The sequence below is a fragment of the Eucyclogobius newberryi genome, unplaced genomic scaffold (genome assembly GCF_026437365.1).
Source record: "Eucyclogobius newberryi isolate DKJ021-1_F unplaced genomic scaffold, fEucNew1.0.hap1 SCAF_1, whole genome shotgun sequence".
Classification (NCBI taxonomy): Eukaryota; Metazoa; Chordata; class Actinopteri; order Gobiiformes; family Gobiidae; genus Eucyclogobius; species Eucyclogobius newberryi.
In genome coordinates, this window is record NW_027315723.1 from 50,382,613 (window position 1) to 50,403,990 (window position 21,378).

General features: G+C 45.9%; 1 protein-coding gene across 2 annotated transcripts in view; it reads right to left on the reverse strand.

Annotated features, from left to right (window-relative positions):
* LOC140362506 (activin receptor type-2A-like) overlaps positions 1-21,378 on the reverse strand; it is a 45,433-nt gene that overhangs the window by 10,470 nt on the left and 13,585 nt on the right. The window contains exons 2-5 of one of the 2 annotated variants that reach the window (XM_072448598.1): positions 6,447-6,654; positions 6,095-6,228; positions 3,880-4,034; positions 2,537-2,560 (exon numbers count right to left, since the gene is read on the reverse strand). In XM_072448598.1, coding sequence (XP_072304699.1) covers positions 2,537-2,560; positions 3,880-4,034; positions 6,095-6,228; positions 6,447-6,654 — 521 coding nt within the window. The remainder of the gene's footprint in view (positions 1-2,536; positions 2,561-3,879; positions 4,035-6,094; positions 6,229-6,446; positions 6,655-21,378) is intronic. The other variant, XM_072448603.1, reaches the window with a different exon arrangement.

Here is a 21,378-nt window from a genome sequence, read left to right on the forward strand (position 1 = left end):
TCTCCTTAACTTTCATTTACTACATTAAGGTTTCAATAGTATGAACTTAAACTCTCTGAATACAAAAGTTACTGTGACATCAAAAGTAGATGCAGATTTGCGACATGGCTGCGACCTCCAGAGAACGTTCTACAGAGAACGTTCTACAGAGAACGTTCTACAGAGAACGTTCTCTGTAGAAACGCTACAGAGAACGGGCCTGTGTCCGGGCTTCTGCCCTAACGAGGCTTCTACCCTAACGAGGCTTCCCGTTCAGCAGGAACTCTGTTGGTTTGGATGGAGAACGAGGGGGAAAGTCTTGTCTCTAAAACATGCTCTAAAGTCAACACTGCACCGATTCTCTGGATCTGTAGAACGTTCTCTGTAGAACGTTCTCTGAGTCACATCCGATTTCAACCTTCTCAGAAGGAATGGGGTCAGAATCTCGTCCGGTGCATTTCTCCGTCCATAACAAATGACCTGTTTGACTTATAAGATAATGTTTGGCATTTTTCTTTTCTTCAGACTGTTACCTACAGAATGAGACCATCCACGGGTTTGTTTGCTACAGCCTCCGCAAAAAAAAAAATGCGACGCTTGCGACGCACATGGATTCCACTGTTCACATCTAAATAGCGCCGCATGCTAGTGACGTAGCAGACTTTGACTGACATATTATTCTAGCCAATAAAAATAGCTTTCGAAAGAGGGGCAGGACAAAGGCCTTATTGACACAGAATCTTCTGTATTATCGTGCGTAAGGCTCAGGGAAGGCTGTAAAGAGCCAGATTTCTCGGCAGGATTTTGTGCATAGCGTTTTCTGATTTTATTAGCCTTTTGGACATGCATTTTGTTAGATATATGTATTATTATTATACCAATACAAAAATAAAATAAAATAATATTTTTTTTTTTAACCTCTATATGGGAAATTCATGGGTAAACTCATATTTACACATTTTCACATATATTGTTTTTAGCAGTTATAATGGGTATTAGTGGCCTACAAAACATCAAAATGTATGTTTTATGATCATAGAGGAGCTAAAATTGTAATAAAACAGTTTGGCACAGTTGGCACATATTTGGATCACTTGTTCCGAATATACTTTTTGATACAAAAAGGTCAAAGCACCAAAATGCCTGTTTTAGAGATCTGAAACTTTACACAGTTGTTGTCAATAAGATAAACATCATGTACAGTGAACAGCATAAGCACACAATGAAGTATGTCCTGCTCAGGACCATTACAAATTGACAATATTCAGGCGAGACTAAAAAAGGATGTTTTGTTTATGTTTGGGCTTCTGTAGTGTAAGTTCTGAAGCCCTGACAGTGTTCATCCACTTGCATGTGGAACATAAGATCCTCCTTTAATAAGCAATGCCATTTGGGTATGTCCAACCATTGTGCACAGGGCGAAAATAGGTGGATGGAAACAGGTTAAATACATACATTATATTTAAGTTTGTGTGACAGGCGTTTGCCTAGCTGCGTATCAGGGTCACCAGGGCCTTTTGAAGCTGTTATTTTAGAGGCTTTATCCTGGGCTCACAGTATATGTTGTCATGGTTACAGAGCAAAGGTTCAAACTTAGGTGGGCGGGGCTTGTGCTGACACCACAATATTTCCAAATGTGCAGTGAGCAGAGGCTGTTTTATCATTAAGTGTTACCCATCTGCAGCGGGACAGCTGAGAACTGGCACTTTATGAATAACTGCAGTGAATGAAGCATTTGACGGACAGACGCACTTCTGTGGATCACTTCTACCACCACCGGCCCTCGCAGCCTGACGCCGAGCGCAGGGGATGAAAGGAGGCGATATGTCAGAGTTTAAAAAGTCAAATGAGCGGCAGGTTCACAGAGTTTAAAGTAAAGGAGGGAGCAGAAGCTCAGAGGTCTCAGAGTGGGACCTCTCACATGGTCCAGGCAGAGGCCAGAACCTAAACCCTAGGCAGACGCGTGTCCGGTCAGGGCACAGAGAGACAGGCTCCGCCGTTGCTTTCTCGTGTAGAGATGAACCCCGCGTTGGCACTGAAAACACCTCCTTCACTTTTTCTGCGCACACTTGCCCAAAGCTCCTGCCCCCCCCCCCCTTGGCACATCTCTGTGGGCCCCTAAGCGGACGTGCCACCCACTTTGAGAAGCTCTAGCGTAATATAAGTTTCAACAGTTTCTTTCATTTTTCATGTGACGTTTTAATATGGTCTCAATGTTTTGGACAGGTTTATGCCGTCCTTGATCACACCAATGCCATGTCAAAAACAAAGTTGTACCACTTTTTGGTGGTGGGGTGCGGGTGGGGGAGGGGCAGGCTGGGGAAGGTGGTGGGGGGAGGGGAAGGTCAGGTGCTCCGCGACATTACACAGCACAGACACCGTCAAATGTTTGGGTGGAGGAGGGGTGCTGGGTGGGGGGGTCGTTTGGTCATGCAGAGAACATTACAGACCCATCCATGCAAATACATAACCAAGCACCAAAAAACAGAAAAAGAAGCACTTGGACTGGAGTGGGCAAGCTCTGAACCAAAGAGGGGCTGACGCCAAAGAACCTTACCTCCACCATTATGTGAAAGGCGTGCTTGAGAGGACACAGGAAGTACACACGTTACCCACCAAGCGCACACCTACGTCCCTCTGGACAGATTTCATGGTGATGTAGTCGTTTTGTGTGATGGTTCTGGAACTGTCGGGCCCCGGGGACTGTACAGTACTCATGGTTTTCCATCAGTGGGGACTTTTGGCCCACTGGAACCACCCTCCGATATAGACACTTTTCTAGGCTCGTCCATAACATACCAAGGACATTTAAAACATCTTTATTATTGCTTAAAAGTCCATGTTGGAATAATGACTGTTTAAATTAAAAATTATGTGTTTTTTTTTAAAAGAATTAAAGGACACATATTCTGCATTATTTGTACTGTTATTGTTATCTTCAATTCTACAATTGGAATCTCATGTTTTCGAGTTGTGATAAAATGTGTCTAGAAAAAGCACATGACTTCATATCAGTCAGGCACATCAGGGACTGAGCTCCATCTACTGGCAGCAGAGGGAATGACAAGGGGCAGGTAAACAAAGCTAGCTTGCGCTGACACGCCAATGCAGGCACGCAGTTGTAATGAACGTGATTTGAGGCAGAAATGTGCAGAATGAGGCTGGTGATGATTTATGGACTTAAGAAGATCTCAGAGCTCTCTCTACTTGATGCTCTTTCTACAATGTAAATACAATGGGAAATGCGAGTGTTTTAGAGGCTCAAAGGGAAACGACTGAAGAGGAACAAGTGTGAATGAAGCTAAATACAACCCCAGCCATGTTAGTCGATGGTTAAAAACACCATTTTCTATAATATGTGTCCTTTAATAATTGCTTCAAAGTCCAGGTGAATAATGAGTCCAAGTACATAGCATTTAGCTAATAAACCAGCCTCGTACTTGGCCTGGAGGAGCGTCCTGCTTGTTTCCATGGAAATGTTGCTCTTTTGGCTATAATATTCCACTGTCTGACATAAGATGTACCTCCATGGAGAATGTTTAGATGTACGGTTTTAACTTCAACTGTTTCCATGGAACCCTGCAGGAGATGTACCTCCAGAAAGCTAATTCAACGAGATAAAAAACTATGGAGATAAGCAATAAATAATATTAACGCCATTCATTCTGAAAATGGCAACAAAACCAGTTTGTAGCCTTCACAGCGCCCCCTTCTGCTCGGCCAGTGTACTACCTGATCTGCACCAAAATACTACACCAGTAAAAACCTGGTAAAGTCCTTTCGAATTATAACTTTAGAAATCAAAGTATCAAACATCAGGACTTTCACTAAACTACCGCAGTTCAAATGATCCAGAATAAGGAGAAACCTGAGGAAATCCTGTAGTGTAGTGCTACTTACATGTGTGGGCACCAGGGCGGCGGGATAGGCCAGTTTGTGATGCCTCCACATCCAGAAGGAGAAGAGCACCACGGCCGCTAGCCCCACGATGGGCACCAGTGAGTACAGAAGGGTGCTGAAGATGGGGGGCTTCGGAGGGAACGGGTTGGATGTGGCTGAGGAGAGAACAAACCACTTTACTGTGCGTCCCACCAGAGAATCGCCATTAGCATTAGGACTGACACGCTTTTGAAACAGACGGGGAAGGTTAACTGGGCAAGAAAGGTATTCAAAGATAAACCATCATGCTAATAGTCTGAGGAGAAAATGGTTAAAACGTTTGCAGAGTATTCTTCAGACGTTTAAGGTGATAATTCACAAATGCGTTTAATTTTACAGTCGATTCCTTTTGTTAAACCTAAACTCAGGTTTAGGTCGCATGACTCGACTCATGGTCCGTTTGCCTAGGCCGAACTCTGATCCGGGCCAAAGAAGTGAACTCTGGTCCGGTTGGAAAGGTCGGTGTGCATGACGTGACCCTGACGTGACCCTGACGTGACCCTGACGTGACCCTGACGCGACCCTGACGCGACCCTGACGTGACCCTGACGTGACCCTGACGCGACCCTGACGTGACCCTGACGTGACTGGTTTCGTTATATTTTCCCGTGGTCATGATTAATTATATCACTTTTCAAGCGTTTCATGTGGGGCAGGCTGTGCACATGCGGGGCAGGCTGTGCACATGCGGGGCAGGCTGTGCACATGCGGGGCAGGCTGTGCACATGCGGGGCAGGCTGCTGGGCTCCAGCGTTGGGCTCCAGTGTTTCGGTTCCTCTGACACTGGAGGATTACTGAGACGTCCCGTGACATTGTGTAATCCAGGGCCAAAAATAAGTGAACTACGAGTGACCCTCCACATTACATCCTGCAGTGCCTCAGCTGTAACGCCACGGGGAAGTACATATCCAGTACTACTACACAAGTGTTCTACAACAGGAAAAAGAGTTTGCAAAAGAATATTACACAATGATTCACTTCTTATGAAAAGCCAATGAAAACACACTCATAATAATCTGATGTTCATTAAGTTGAGTCAGGTTCACTCTGAGGGAAGGACTTTTCCTGAAGACAATATTCAGACCATATTTGCAATCCATCCAAAGTGTCTCGTCTCCATGGAGATGTGTTTTTGCTTTGCCTAGAATGTTCCAGAGTGTAGCTTTAACTGTGCCCGTTCATATCTGGTCACAGGTTGAAGTATAATCGTGTTTTAGTCCAGATTAAATGACTGCTAAGAGTAATCATGATCTGAACTGTACAGACTCTAAATGACATGAAAAACCTTTAGCATTAATAGTGATGCACTTAAATAGTAATAAACCCGTCAGTCATCAGATTTCAACCACTATTTAATTTATAAGTGTATTTGAAATGTACAAAATAAATAATTGTTTGACTTGACGACTACTAAAAGTTAGTTGCAGCCATAATGTATTGTAAATATTGATGTAATATTGTATGTACTTTCACTTTTAAACTAAAATAAGTTTAATTCTAGAATATTCTCTCATTTTGCGACTTTCTCCGTTTATCTAAATATCCTCCATCTCCATCACCAACTGTAGAGTACGTTATGAAGTGATGCACTTTAATAGTAAGTACACCCCCGTGCGGGTACTGTACTGCCCCCGTGTGGGTACTGCCCCTGTGCGGGTACTGCCCCTGTGCGGGTACTGCCCCTGTGCGGGTACTGCCGTACTGCGCCCGTGCGGGTACTGCCGTACTGCGCCCGTGCGGGTACTGCCGTACTGCGCCCGTGCGGGTACTGCCGTACTGCGCCCGTGCGGGTACTGTACTGCCCCCGTGCGGGTACTGTACTGCCCCCGTGCGGGTACTGTACTGCCCCTGTGCGGGTACTGCGCCCGTGCGGGTACTGCGCCCGTGCGGGTACTGTACTGCCCCCGTGCGGGTACTGTACTGCCCCCGTGCGGGTACTGCCCCCGTGCGGGTACTGCCCCTGTGCGGGTACTGCCGTACTGCGCCCGTGCGGGTACTGTACTGCCCCCGTGTGGGTACTGCCCCTGTGCGGGTACTGCCCCTGTGCGGGTACTGCGCCCGTGCGGGTACTGCGCCCGTGCGGGTACTGCGCCCGTGCGGGTACTGCGCCCGTGCGGGTACTGCGGGTACTGCGCCCGTGCGGGTACTGCGGGTACTGCGCTGCAACCTCACTCACTGTATGCGGTGGACTGGTGCGTCTGGCTCTGCGGCGGCCCGTCCGGAGCGTAGAGGAACTTCTCGTTGCACATGTTTCCTTCACAGCAGCAGAAGAACACGTCTGGACTTTCCTTCTTCTCCACACACGTCGTACTGCAGGACAAAGTACTGCCATCAGGGGGAGGATTCCACTCAAATGCAGAAGTGACAGTAGCGTGAGTAAAGAGATGCCCTCAAGTGCTGCCATTTCATCAAAGAACATCTTATCGTGGTGGTCAACTGCACCCAAATCCTTTCCCCTTGAGCCTCCCTGACCCTCACCTGGCCACGCCCACAGCCTCCCTGACCCTTTCCCCGGGCCCCTCCCTCACCTGTCGTAGCAGTTGACGTCGTCCAGCCAGCAGCCCTGCTTGACCACCTCCACGTTGCCCGACAGGTTCTTCCATGTGGCGAAGCAGTGCAGACGCTTGTCCTTCTCGCCGTAGCAGGGCTCGATGCCGCTGCGGTTGGTGCGCTCCTTTTCCCAGCTGGAGTTATAGTACGCACACTCCTGCGTCTCCGAGCGGCCCAGGATGGCTCCTACGGGACGGGAAAACAATCCACATTAGGCATATTTGTCATGCTTTCAAGGCCAATATCTAATACTCATTCAAGATTTACATCCGTAGCAAAGTTTGTTGTAAATGTAATTTGAATTGTAATTTGAACACGGAATATTCTTCTGAATGATGAATAGTCCTCCAAGAATTGCATACAAACAGGAAGCAGAGTCTGTTGGAGACACATCTGGTGCAGAATCTAAAAGCTGAATCTGGGCAAAAACATCCAATATCACAAACACTGATCTGGTGGTAAAAGCAAACTGCAGACAAGGGAAAAGTAAATCCACACACAAATCATTTGCTCTGGGAATCAAACCAGTAATCTTCTTGTTAAGGGGTTTGAAGTCTAACCACTATGCCATCATGCCTCCCACTACAGGACCCTCTCCAAATACTGCTGATGTAATTATATTGTATATGTTTAAGTAAATGCCTGAGGACAGAGTGGACAGAACAGCTGCTCTACCACACTCATTATTGGGCGACAGGTGGGGCCCGAGGCCGGGGCAGAGAGGGCAAACTGTCCCCCTGTGGCCCCTAGAAGGACTGAGGGGCAGGAGAGGGCCCTCTATAGATCCTTCAAGAACAACAGCTGCCCCGTTTCGACTGGCCCTGGCCCCCCAGACTATTTCACTTTAGAACGCTTTGGAACCGTTCTTTCGGCCGAATGAGTCTCCCGGCTCGGGGCCCTAGCTGGGGACCAACCTAGGACTAAACCCAGAACTAAACAGGGCCAGGGCTAAAGCAGGACCAAATCAAGTACATATCAGAATCAAACTGCCCAAACAGGTACAAGTGTGACCCAAAGACTCTGGACTCAATCATCTCTAAAGTGAACTCGTCTCTCAGGTCAAAGTACTCGAGTACAAGAATCCCGTGCATTTCAGAACATGTTTATAGAGATCTAAACTAAAAGCTACCGTTTAGATGTCGTCTAACAGGAACACGCTCATGTGCCCAGGTTCAGGCAAGGAGCTGCCACCCTGGACCAGCCGAGGGGAAACACAGACTGAGCCCGGCGCCAAATCTCCCTGCGGTTTGTGGAGCGTCATTCATCAAAGAGAAAGGTGTCTATCTTCACACAATCAAACCTTAAAGAGGCAGAGGCTCTTGGGAGCAGGCAGCGACATGCTTCAGATGGAGGTATGTGGAGCTTTGCCCACATCAACACCATGTAATGTACTTTCAGAAGTCTAGATAATATATCCTTTATGATAAACCTAATGGATGAAATAAGTCTCCGGTTTAGGATCTATAATCTGAATAAAAAGTTACCAGTCATGTTTTTACATTACCGCAATCCTTCTGAAACATGCTAAAATGTACGGTTACATTCATGTTCATTATATTTTTTTGTTTTTGCAGCCTAATATAGTTGTACACAAGACTCAATGTTCTCCAAAACTGAAAGTTTAGCCACAACTGTTCCATTATTCGATTACTAAATGATTTCAGTAAATAGTTCAAACTATTTTGTTAGCTCGTTGATACACAGGCACTTGCAGAGAAGACGGAGAAGTATCAAAATGACACGGGAAAGGTGTAAAAACTGTTGCTGTCCTTGTACAGCAGCACTTCAGCTTCATTTGGGCCAAATGTGGTCAACATTTCAAATTTAATTCTCAGACTTTTTGCATCAAACAACAAATGAACCCAAAGCATCACTAGATTCATGTTGAGGCCCAAGCTCTGTTGGTCCTCAAAGTGGTGAATGTTCATATTCAGGCCCCAGTTGAACAGACAGATGCTGGAGGAAGGTTCAGAGTCTTGCTCAAGGGCACGACTGCACGGGGCGGGGACTGAACCTGAAACCTCAGGGTCTGACGGGGATTGGCTCTAGCGGTGAACTAGCAACTCCAGAGCAGCTCGTGAACTTTACACACGGTAAAGTGACGCCTCCACAGAAGAATGTTTACGCAGGATATGAATATTTGTCCAGTTCATAAAGAGCTGTTCAAATGACAAAAGAAGACTTATCACCGTTAATAAGTAGAACACTAGAATGCTCAGGCTGTAGTAACTCTCGACAAACACTAGGGGCAATGAGCAAACTCACCAGCTAGTCTCAAACTGGACCGAACAACAAAGGACTTCTGTCTCCGGGTTCTGGACAGGTCCATTTAAACTACAACATTTCACTTTTTCATGCAGTCATTTGTCTGCCATGTTCCCTTTCATCACACGGGACGAAGCGCTCCAGGGATGAGCTGCGATATAGAAGCGGAGCCATCTAGATATACGATTATGTCTCTGGAACGAGCTCAACTCTTACCAGAAAACCTACACAAGCTAAACAGACAACATTGGTTTAATATCTGCAGTTCTCGCTTTGCCTCACTGGGTTATGGCGACGTCGTTTATGAGGCAACGCTCAATGGGACTCGATAAAATGTATAAATATCACATTTCTGTTTTGGATTCATCACATTTGAATCCGTCAAAAGCAGAACTCAAAATCTCACGTTGTATTTTGATGTCACAATTTCGATATTCGCAACCGAGCTCGTCTAACGTACGAGAAGTCAAGACACCAAGCGATGGCGCGCGACGACGGCAAACGCCAAAGCTGAAGCGACCGCGGCCTATTCACGGCCGGCACGGTTACGGTGGAAAGCGGGGCAGATTTGACTTGGTAGCGAGAGTGCAAAGAGCGAGTTATCAGTGCATTTCCTGTGTCGCTCTGCCCAAACCTGTTCCGTCATATCAGAGCGAACACTTCAGCTCGACCAATGGGAGCGCAGTAGCGAGCCTGTCCTCCCGGTTCACCCGCGGAGCCTCCTCACGCACGCGCTCACAGCCGAGACGCTGCGGCTGCATCTGGGCTTTTTTTTCAAATCAAGATCCCGTTTGCACATTTGAACCCTTTGTGCCCTCAACACGCCCCATTGTCCTGACCAATTACAGGTCAGAGCTGCGGAGAAGCAACCCGCGCTCACAGTAAAAGCAGGAAGTTTCATTTCAGACTGGAGTACACAATGCAGTAATGACACTCTTTAATAAGATAAGTGTTTGTAGTACACATCCTGATTTGAGTCTAAAATAAGACCGGAACCAGCACATAATGTCAGCCAGAATTTCACTCACTTAAATGAGTTTATTGGAAAATCTTATTTTAAATTCAAAACAGTAAACATCTACTGAAATCATGATAAACATTCCTTAGTTCCAGCACTTAAAACAGAGACAGTGTCTTCTGGTGCCACGCTTTAGTCGACTAAGAGTTTCTTAAGCAGCCGAGGAGTGAGGGGCCCAAACTGGTCCAAGAGCCTCTGCTGGGGCCCGACACTGGGACCAGCTCTTCAACTTCCACAACACGTCTACTACTGTAACTTTGATATTTGTAAAAGAAGCCCAAAAGCCACGCGCCAAATTCCAAACACTCCTGACGGTGCCACTGGGTCAACGTTCCTCTCTCACAGCCTCAGCAGAACCAGAGCTCAACGTTCCTCTCTCACAGCCTGAGCAGAACCAGAGCTCAACGTTCCTCTCTCACAGCCTCAGCAGAACCAGAGCTCAACGTTCCTCTCACAGCCTGAGCAGAACCAGAGCTCAACGTTCCTCTCTCACAGCCTGAGCAGAACCAGAGCTCAACGTTCCTCTCTCACAGCCTGAGCAGAACCAGAGCTCAACGTTCCTCTCACAGCTTGAGCAGAACCAGAGCTCAACGTTCCTCTCTCACAGCCTGAGCAGAACCAGAGCTCAACGTTCCTCTCACAGCCTGAGCAGAACCAGAGCTCAACGTTCCTCTCTCACAGCCTGAGCAGAACCAGAGCTCAACGTTCCTCTCACAGCTTGAGCAGAACCAGAGCTCAACGTTCCTCTCTCACAGCCTGAGCAGAACCAGAGCTCAACGTTCCTCTCTCACAGCCTGAGCAGAACCAGAGCTCAACGTTCCTCTCACAGCCTGAGCAGAACCAGAGCTCAACGTTCCTCTCTCACAGCCTGAGCAGAACCAGAGATCAACGTTCCTCTCACAGCTTGAGCAGAACCAGAGCTCAACGTTCCTCTCTCACAGCCTGAGCAGAACCAGAGCTCAACGTTCCTCTCACAGCCTGAGCAGAACCAGAGCTCAACGTTCCTCTCTCACAGCCTGAGCAGAACCAGAGCTCAACGTTCCTCTCTCACAGCCTCAGCAGAACCAGAGCTCAACGTTCCTCTCACAGCTTGAGCAGAACCAGAGCTCAACGTTCCTCTCTCACAGCCTGAGCAGAACCAGAGCTCAACGTTCCTCTCTCACAGCCTCAGCAGAACCAGAGCTCAACGTTCCTCTCTCACAGCCTGAGCAGAACCAGAGCTCAACGTTCCTCTCTCACAGCCTGAGCAGAACCAGAGCTCAACGTTCCTCTCACAGCTTGAGCAGAACCAGAGCTCAACGTTCCTCTCTCACAGCCTGAGCAGAACCAGAGCTCAACGTTCCTCTCTCACAGCCTGAGCAGAACCAGAGCTCAACGTTCCTCTCTCACAGCCTCAGCAGAACCAGAGCTCAACGTTCCTCTCACAGCCTGAGCAGAACCAGAGCTCAACGTTCCTCTCACAGCCTGAGCAGAACCAGAGCTCAACGTTCCTCTCACAGCCTGAGCAGAACCAGAGCTCAACGTTCCTCTCACAGCCTGAGCAGAACCAGAGCTCAACGTTCCTCTCTCACAGCCTGAGCAGAACCAGAGCTCAACGTTCCTCTCTCACAGCCTGAGCAGAACCAGAGCTCAACGTTCCTCTCACAGCTTGAGCAGAACCAGAGCTCAACGTTCCTCTCTCACAGCCTGAGCAGAACCAGAGCTCAACGTTCCTCTCTCACAGCCTCAGCAGAACCAGAGCTCAACGTTCCTCTCACAGCCTGAGCAGAACCAGAGCTCAACGTTCCTCTCTCACAGCCTGAGCAGAACCAGAGCTCAACGTTCCTCTCTCACAGCCTCAGCAGAACCAGAGCTCAACGTTCCTCTCTCACAGCCTGAGCAGAACCAGAGCTCAACGTTCCTCTCTCACAGCCTGAGCAGAACCAGAGCTCAACGTTCCTCTCTCACAGCCTGAGCAGAACCAGAGCTCAACGTTCCTCTCTCACAGCCTAGGGGGGAACCAGAGCTACGAGCTAACACACATTCATGTGTTTTACTTGAGGAACAACTTCCGACTTCTGCTGAGGCTGTGAGAAAGGAACGTTGAGCTCTGGTTCTCCTAGGGATGCGTACCGCTACGACGGACCGGACCTGGACTAGCAAAAACGTTTCGGTTCAAGTCCAAAAAAAACGAAACCCCGGTGATTCGGTTCTGGACTCATTAAAAATCTACCACTCACATTCTATATCCTTTACGTTCTAGAATCTAAACCATCTGAAACCTTCCATAGATCGCGAAATTTGCGCTAGAAAAGACGTAAACACTGACATCGCTGTCAATGGCCCGGAGCATCAGCGACGCACGCGTCTTCCGCGCGGCAGAAGTTGAAGCCGGCGCAATGAGTTTAAAGACGAGAGACCGAACACTGAGGCAGCTGTAAGAGAGCTGACTTTATTTGAACCATCTTATGGCAGTTCCACACCACCGCGGCCGAAGCGTCCAGTTTACATTCAAAGTCTATGGTAAACGCGCGTCGAGCACGTAGTGCGTTATCCGCGTGCGTCGCCGCTTGTGCCGCTCCCTGAGTTAGTTTAACGTTTGTTAAAGGAGCGGGTTGTGCTTTGGTTTGGGGTAAATATTGTAACTTCTCGCTCAGGTCAGTAATGCGGTTTCTACAGTGGAACACTCCGGAATGAGAAACAAAACTGCACTTAGCACAAAATGTACTTACACTTCTTACTCAATCAAATTTTAGATTCTGTAAAAAGTCCCTTTTACAGGAGAAAATGTGACCTTTCCTGAACAGTTTTAGAATGATCTAGAGCTTCATCAGAACTAGTGTTTAATAAAGGAACATTTGGCCTTAATAAAGACCTTTGCAAGTCCCTGGGACGGTTAAAAGTGTATTTTTTGGGCGTTTGAAGTGCCCATCGTCACCCCCTGCCGTCTCTGGGCGGAAAACCAGACAACTCTCCTGAGAAACCCTGGCTCTCTTTTTTGCCATGTGAAATGTTTTTGTGAGCGATTATACGGTCTTATGATGAAAAAGAAGGAAAACAATGTATTTTTCACAAGGGAGCTGCAGGGGGCGCTCTCGCGCACGCACGCGCTGCCATGTTTGTTTGGTGCTGCTGCTCTGTGATTGGCTCCAGTCCCGCCTTCAGGCCCTAAACGCCATGGGATTGGCCCGTTTACCTCTGGTGCAAACGAATCAGCAGGAGCCGAACAGGACGGATTCTCAAGAAAATCCTGTGAATTCATCTTGGTTACATTTGTCTGCCAAATAGAAGATCTGAGCTCTTTTGAGTTTGTTTCTTTCAACACAGATATTGCATCACTTCAAACAGACCAAAACAGACCTCCCGGGCGACCTTGTGACCCAGATAGTTTTATTTTCTGTACAACAAAAGGCTAAAATAAAAACCAACAGCTCCATGTATAATCGAGATCGAGTTGCAGGAGCAGAATGGGTGCGTGAACCTGTCCCAGACCATTAAAGAACCTGTCCCAGACCATTTAAGAACCTGTCCCAGACCATTTAAGAACCTGTCCCAGACCATTTAAGAACCTGTCCCAGACCATTAAAGAACCTGTCCCAGACCATTAAAGAACCTGTCCCAGACCATTTAAGAACCTGTCCCAGACCATTAAAGAACCTGTCCCAGACCATTTAAGAACCTGTCCCAGACCATTAAAGAACCTGTCCCAGACCATTAAAGAACCTGTCCCAGACCATTAAAGAACCTGTCCCAGACCATTTAAGAACCTGTCCCAGACCATTAAAGAACCTGTCCCAGACCATTTAAGAACCTGTCCCAGACCATTAAAGAACCTGTCCCAGACCATTAAAGAACCTGTCCCAGACCATTAAAGAACCTGTCCCAGACCATTAAAGAACCTGTCCCAGACCATTTAAGAACCTGTCCCAGACCATTAAAGACCCCAAATATGCCGGGCAGTGTAGATGCTTTGCAGAGAAATGAAATAAATGCAGAAAAAGGCTAAAGATAAACCAATAATAGTCTTGTTGAATCTAGCTTTAGCCCGGAGCCCGGGCTCTGGCTCATGATAATTACTACTGACTCAACGTTCCGTAGGTAAAAACATGCATGACATAGAGACCGTGTGTGTGTGTGTGTCTGTGAGTGAGTGTGTGTGTGTCTGTGCGTGCGTGCGTCTGTGAGTGTGTGTGTGCGTGCGTGTGTGCGTGTGAGTGCGTGTGCGCGTGTCTGTGTGCGACTGTGTGTGAGCGTCTGTGTATGACTGTGTGTGTGTGTGTGTCTGTGTGCGTGTGTGAGTGTATGTGTCTGTGTGTGCGTGTGTCTGTGCGTGACTGTGTGTGCGTCTGTGAGTGTGTGAGTGAGTGTGTGAGTGTTATTTTGAGTCCAGTTATAAAACTCGTGCTCAATAATATTGTTTGACCAATGAGATTTCACCTCTGAAAATATCTCTCTAGAGACATCATGACATTTTGTCAATAACACAAATTATTATATACAACACAAACGAATTTTCTCTACAAACATCATATGTTTATGAAGCAGAACCTCCACAAACATGTTCCATATGAAAAAAGAAAGAACATTTCAATAATAATTACATTTGTATTTATTTATTTATTTAATCAAATGAATAAGAAGATGCTGTACTCTCATCAAAAATATGTAGTTTAAAAATGTTCAGTAATAATTGTATATTTTCAGCGTCTTAGTGACTTTGGGCTGTCCCAGGAGCCGGGAGCTGGGGCCTCAGGAGGAGCTGGGGCCTCAGGTAAAACACGGGGCCCTCTTCCATTTCAGTGAGGCCCCGTGAAACCTAATCAAGCTTTTTTTATTCTCTACTTTTTCTTCTCCACAACAACACAACTGGACTGAGTGTGAGGCCCACACTACACAACTGGACTGAGTGTGAGGCCCACACTACACGACTGGACTGAGTGTGAGGCCCACACTACACGACTGGACTGAGTGTGAGGCCCACACTACACGACTGGACTGAGTGTGAGGCCCACACTACACGACTGGACTGAGTGTGAGGCCCACACTACACGACTGGACTGAGTGTGAGGCCCACACTACACGACTGGACTGAGTGTGAGGCCCACACTACACGACTGGACTGAGTGTGAGGCCCACACTACACAACTGGACTGAGTGTGAGGCCCACACTACACGACTGGACTGAGTGTGAGGCCCACACTACACAACTGGACTGAGTGTGAGGCCCACACTACACGACTGGACTGAGTGTGAGGCCCACACTACACGACTGGACTCAGTGTGAGGCCCACACTACACGACTGGACTCAGTGTGAGGCCCACACTACACGACAAATTGCCTTAAACAAGCTGGTATGCCACTATCGGCGCCACTGAAGTGTCCATAGGACATGCCAGGCTCTGTCGGGGTGTTTTACGCAATGCATTCTGGGATTAACGCACACCCAGCAGCGTCATCACAACAAACATGGCGGCGCCCGTGTCCACCGCATGTTCCCCCCGCTCGCCTTCGCTACCAAAATAAAGGATAGCGGCGTACAAAAGGTCGATTGAAATGTCTTAAAATCGTGAGATTTAGTCTCCTGATCGGGTTGATTGAGACGTTTTCCGTCATTGACTGTTGAAGCCTGACCCCTGGTGGTCACTCCGAGTCAAAACATGGCAAAATTTGGATCTTTTTTGCCTTCAAAGTAAAAAATATAATAATTTGCCTACCGACCGACCCACTTAAAAAATGTTGACTCAGGTTACAGCAAACAGACAATTTAGTTGGGGCAGCCTCACAGATGATATTTTTCCTGCAGATTTTGGATTCTCTCTCTCACAATTTGAAATTCTGGAAACATACGGCCAGTAAATATGCCATAAAATGTTAAAGGTCGGGTTTTCTTTATTTTGAAATCCAAGTCGGTCGGGTTACAGGAAACACACCTTTTACTACTGCATCTACTACTACAAGTACTGCCACTACTACATCTACTACTACAAGTACTGCCACTACTACTACTACTACTACTACAAGTACTGCCACTACTACTACTACAAGTACTGCCACTACTACTACTACAAGTACTGCCACTACTACTACTACAAGTACTGCCACTACTACTACTACAAGTACTGCCACTACTACTACTACAAGTACTGCCACTACTACTACTACAAGTACTGCCACTACTACTACAAGTACTACTGCCACTACTACTACTACAAGTACTACTACTACAAGTACTACTACTACTACTACAAGTACTACTACAAGTACTACTACTACTACTACAAGTACTACTACAAGTACTACTACTACTACAAGTACTACTACAAGTACTACTACAAGTACTACTACAAGTACTACTACTACTACAAGTACTACAAGTACTACAAGTACTACAACTACTACAAGTACTACTACTACTACAACTACTACTACAAGTACTACTACTACTACTACTACTACTACTACTACTACTACTACTACTACTACTACTACTACTACTACTACAAGTACTACTACTACTACTACTACTACAAGTACTGCCACAACTACTACTACTACTACAAGTACTACTACTACTACTACAAGTACTACTACTACAAGTACTACTACTACTACTACTACAAGTACTACTACTACTACTACTACAAGTACTACTACTACTACTACTACAAGTACTACTACTACAAGTACTACTACAAGTACTACTACTACAAGTACTACTACTACAAGTACTACTACAAGTACTACTACTACAAGTACTACTACTACTACTACAAGTACTACTACAAGTACTACTACTACTACTACTACTACTACTACTACTACTACTACTACTACTACTACTACTACTACTACTACTACTACTACTACTACTACTACTACAAGTACTACAAGTACTGCCACTACTACTACTACTACTACAAGTACTGCCACTACTACTACTACAAGTACTGCCACTACTACTACTACAAGTACTGCCACTACTACTACTACTACTACTACTACTACAAGTACTGCCACTACTACTACTACAAGTACTGCCACTACTACTACTACTACTACAAGTACTGCCACTACTACTACTACTACTACTACAAGTACTGCCACTACTACTACTACTACTACAAGTACTGCCACTACTACTACTACTACTACAAGTACTGCCACTACTACTACTACTACTACAAGTACTGCCACTACTACTACTACTACTACAAGTACTGCCACTACTACTACTACTACTACAAGTACTACTACTACAAGTACTGCCACTACTACTACTACTACTACTACAAGTACTACTACTACAAGTACTGCCACTACTACTACTACTACTACTACAAGTACTGCCACTACTACAAGTACTGCCACTACTACTACTACTACAAGTACTGCCACTACTACTACTACTACTACTACAAGTACTGCCACTACTACTACTACTACTACTACTACTACTACAAGTACTGCCACTACTACTACTACTACTACTACAAGTACTGCCACTACTACTACTACTACTACAAGTACTGCCACTACTACTACTACAAGTACTGCCACTACTACTACTACTACAAGTACTGCCACTACTACTACTACAAGTACTGCCACTACTACTACTACAAGTACTGCCACTACTACTACTACAAGTACTGCCACTACTACTACTACAAGTACTGCCACTACTACTACAAGTACTGCCACTACTACTACAAGTACTGCCACTACTACTACTACAAGTGCTGCTGCTGCTGCTGCTGCCGCTGCCGCCGCTACTACTACTACAACTACAAGTACTGCCACTACTACTACTACATGTACTGCCACTACTACTACTACTACAAGTACTGCCACTACTACAAGTACTGCCACTACTACTACTACTACAAGTACTGCCACTACTACTACTACAAGTACTGCCACTACTACTACTACTACAAGTGCTGCTGCTGCTGCCGCTGCTGCCGCCGCTACTACTACTACTACAAGTACTGCCGCCGCTACTACTACTACTACTACAACTACAAGTACTGCCGCCGCTACTACTACTACTACTACAAGTACTGCCACTACTACTACAAGTACTGCCACTACTACTACTACAAGTACTGCCACTACTACTACTACTACTACTACAAGTACTGCCGCTACTACTACTACTACAAGTGCTGCTGCTGCTGCCGCTGCTGCCGCCGCTACTACTACTACTACAAGTACTGCCGCCGCTACTACTACTACTACAACTACAAGTACTGCCACTACTACTACTACTACTACTACTACTACTACTACTACTACTACTACTACTACTACTACAAGTACTGCCACTACTACTACTACTACAAGTACTGCCACTACTACTACTACTACTACTACAAGTACTGCCACTACTACTACAAGTACTGCCACTACTACTACTACTACTACTACAAGTACTGCCACTACTACTACTACTACTACTACAAGTACTGCCACTACTACTACTACTACTACTACTACTACTACTACAAGTACTGCCACTACTACTGCCACTACAAGTACTGCCACTACTACTGCCACTACTAGTACTGCCACTAGTACTGCCACTACTAGTACTGCCACTACTAGTACTGCCACTACTAGTACTGCCACTACCACTACCACTACCACTACCACTACTACTACTACTACTACTACTGCCACTACTACTACTACAAGTACTGCCACTACTACTACTACTACTACTACAAGTACTGCCACTACTACAAGTACTGCCACTACTACTACTACAAGTACTGCCACTACTACTACTACAAGTACTGCCACTACTACTACTACTACTACTACTACAAGTACTGCCACTACTACTACTACTACTACAAGTACTGCCACTACTACAAGTACTGCCACTACTACAAGTACTGCCACTACTACTACTACTACTACAAGTACTGCCACTACTACTACTACAAGTACTGCCACTACTACTACTACGAGTACTGCCACTACTACTACAAGTACTGCCACTACTACTACTACAAGTACTGCCACTACTACAAGTACTGCCACTACTACAAGTACTGCCACTACTACTACTACTACTACAAGTACTGCCACTACTACTACTACAAGTACTGCCACTACTACTACTACAAGTACTGCCACTACTACTACTACAAGTACTGCCACTACTACTACTACAAGTACTGCCACTACTACTACTACAAGTACTGCCACTACTACTACTACTACTACAAGTACTGCCACTACTACTACTACTACTACAAGTACTGCCACTACTACTACTACTACTACAAGTACTGCCACTACTACTACTACTACAAGTACTGCCACTACTACTACTACTACTACAAGTACTACTACTACAAGTACTGCCACTACTACTACTACTACTACAAGTACTACTACTACAAGTACTGCCACTACTACTACTACTACAAGTACTGCCACTACTACAAGTACTGCCACTACTACTACTACAAGTACTGCCACTACTACTACTACAAGTACTGCCACTACTACTACTACTACTACAAGTACTGCCACTACTACTACTACTACAAGTACTGCCACTACTACAAGTACTGCCACTACTACTACTACAAGTACTGCCACTACTACTACTACAAGTACTGCCACTACTACTACTACTACTACAAGTACTGCCACTACTACTACTACAAGTACTGCCACTACTACTACTACTACTACAAGTACTGCCACTACTACTACTACTACTACAAGTACTGCCACTACTACTACTACAAGTACTGCCACTACTACTACTACTACAAGTACTGCCACTACTACTACTACTACAAGTACTGCCACTACTACTACTACAAGTACTGCCACTACTACTACTACAAGTACTGCCACTACTACTACTACTACAAGTACTGCCACTACTACTACAAGTACTGCCACTACTACTACTACAAGTACTGCCACTACTACTACTACAAGTACTGCCACTACTACTACTACTACAAGTACTGCCACTACTACTACAAGTACTGCCACTACTACTACTACAAGTACTGCCGCTACTACTACTACTACAAGTGCTGCTGCTGCTGCTGCTGCTGCCGCTGCCGCCGCCGCTACTACTACTACAACTACAAGTACTGCCACAAGTACTGCCACTACTACTACTACTACTACAAGTACTGCCACTACTACTACTACTACAAGTACTGCCACTACTACAAGTACTGCCACTACTACTACAAGTACTGCCACTACTACTACTACAAGTACTGCCACTACTACTACAAGTGCTGCTGCTGCTGCCGCTGCTGCCGCCGCCGCTACTACTACTACAAGTACTGCCGCCGCTACTACTACTACTACAACTACAAGTACTGCCGCCGCTACTACTACTACTACTACTACTACTACTACTACTACTACTACTACTACTACAAGTACTGCCACTACTACTACTACTACTACTACAAGTACTGCCACTACTACTACTACAAGTACTGCCACTACTACTACTACTACTACAAGTACTGCCGCTACTACTACTACTACTACAAGTGCTGCTGCTGCTGCCGCTGCTGCCGCCGCTACTACTACTACAAGTACTGCCGCCGCTACTACTACTACTACAACTACAAGTACTGCCGCCGCTACTACTACTACTACTACTACAAGTACTGCCACTACTACTACTACTACTACTACTACTACTACTACTACTACTACTACTACTACTACAAGTACTGCCACTACTACTACTACAAGTACTGCCACTACTACTACTACTACTACTACTACAAGTACTGCCACTACTACTACTACTACTACAAGTACTGCCACTACTACTACTACTACTACTACAAGTACTGCCACTACTACTACTACTACTACTACTACTACTACAAGTACTGCCACTACTACTACTACTACAAGTACTGCCACTACTAGTACTGCCACTACTAGTACTGCCACTACTAGTACTGCCACTAGTACTGCCACTAGTACTGCCACTACTAGTACTGCCACTACCACTGCCACTACTAGTACTGCCACTACTAGTACTGCCACTACTAGTACTGCCACTACTAGTACTGCCACTACTAGTACTGCCACTACTAGTACTGCCACTAGTACTGCCACTACTAGTACTGCCACTACTAGTACTGCCACTACCACTACCACTACCACTACCACTACCACTACCACTACTGCCACTACTACTACTACAAGTACTGCCACTACTACTACTACTACTACTACAAGTACTGCCACTACTACTACTACTACAAGTACTGCCACTACTACTACTACTACAAGTACTGCCACTACTACTACTACTACTACTACAAGTACTGCCACTACTACAAGTACTGCCACTACTACTACTACTACTACTACTACAAGTACTGCCACTACTACTACTACAAGTACTGCCACTACTACTACTACAAGTACTGCCACTACTACTACTACAAGTACTGCCACTACTACTACTACAAGTACTGCCGCTACTACTACTACTACAAGTACTGCCGCTACTACTACTACAAGTGCTGCTGCTGCTGCCGCCGCTGCTGCCGCCGCCGCCGCCACTACTACTACAACTACAAGTACTGCCACTACTACTACTACTACTACTACAAGTACTGCCACTACTACTACA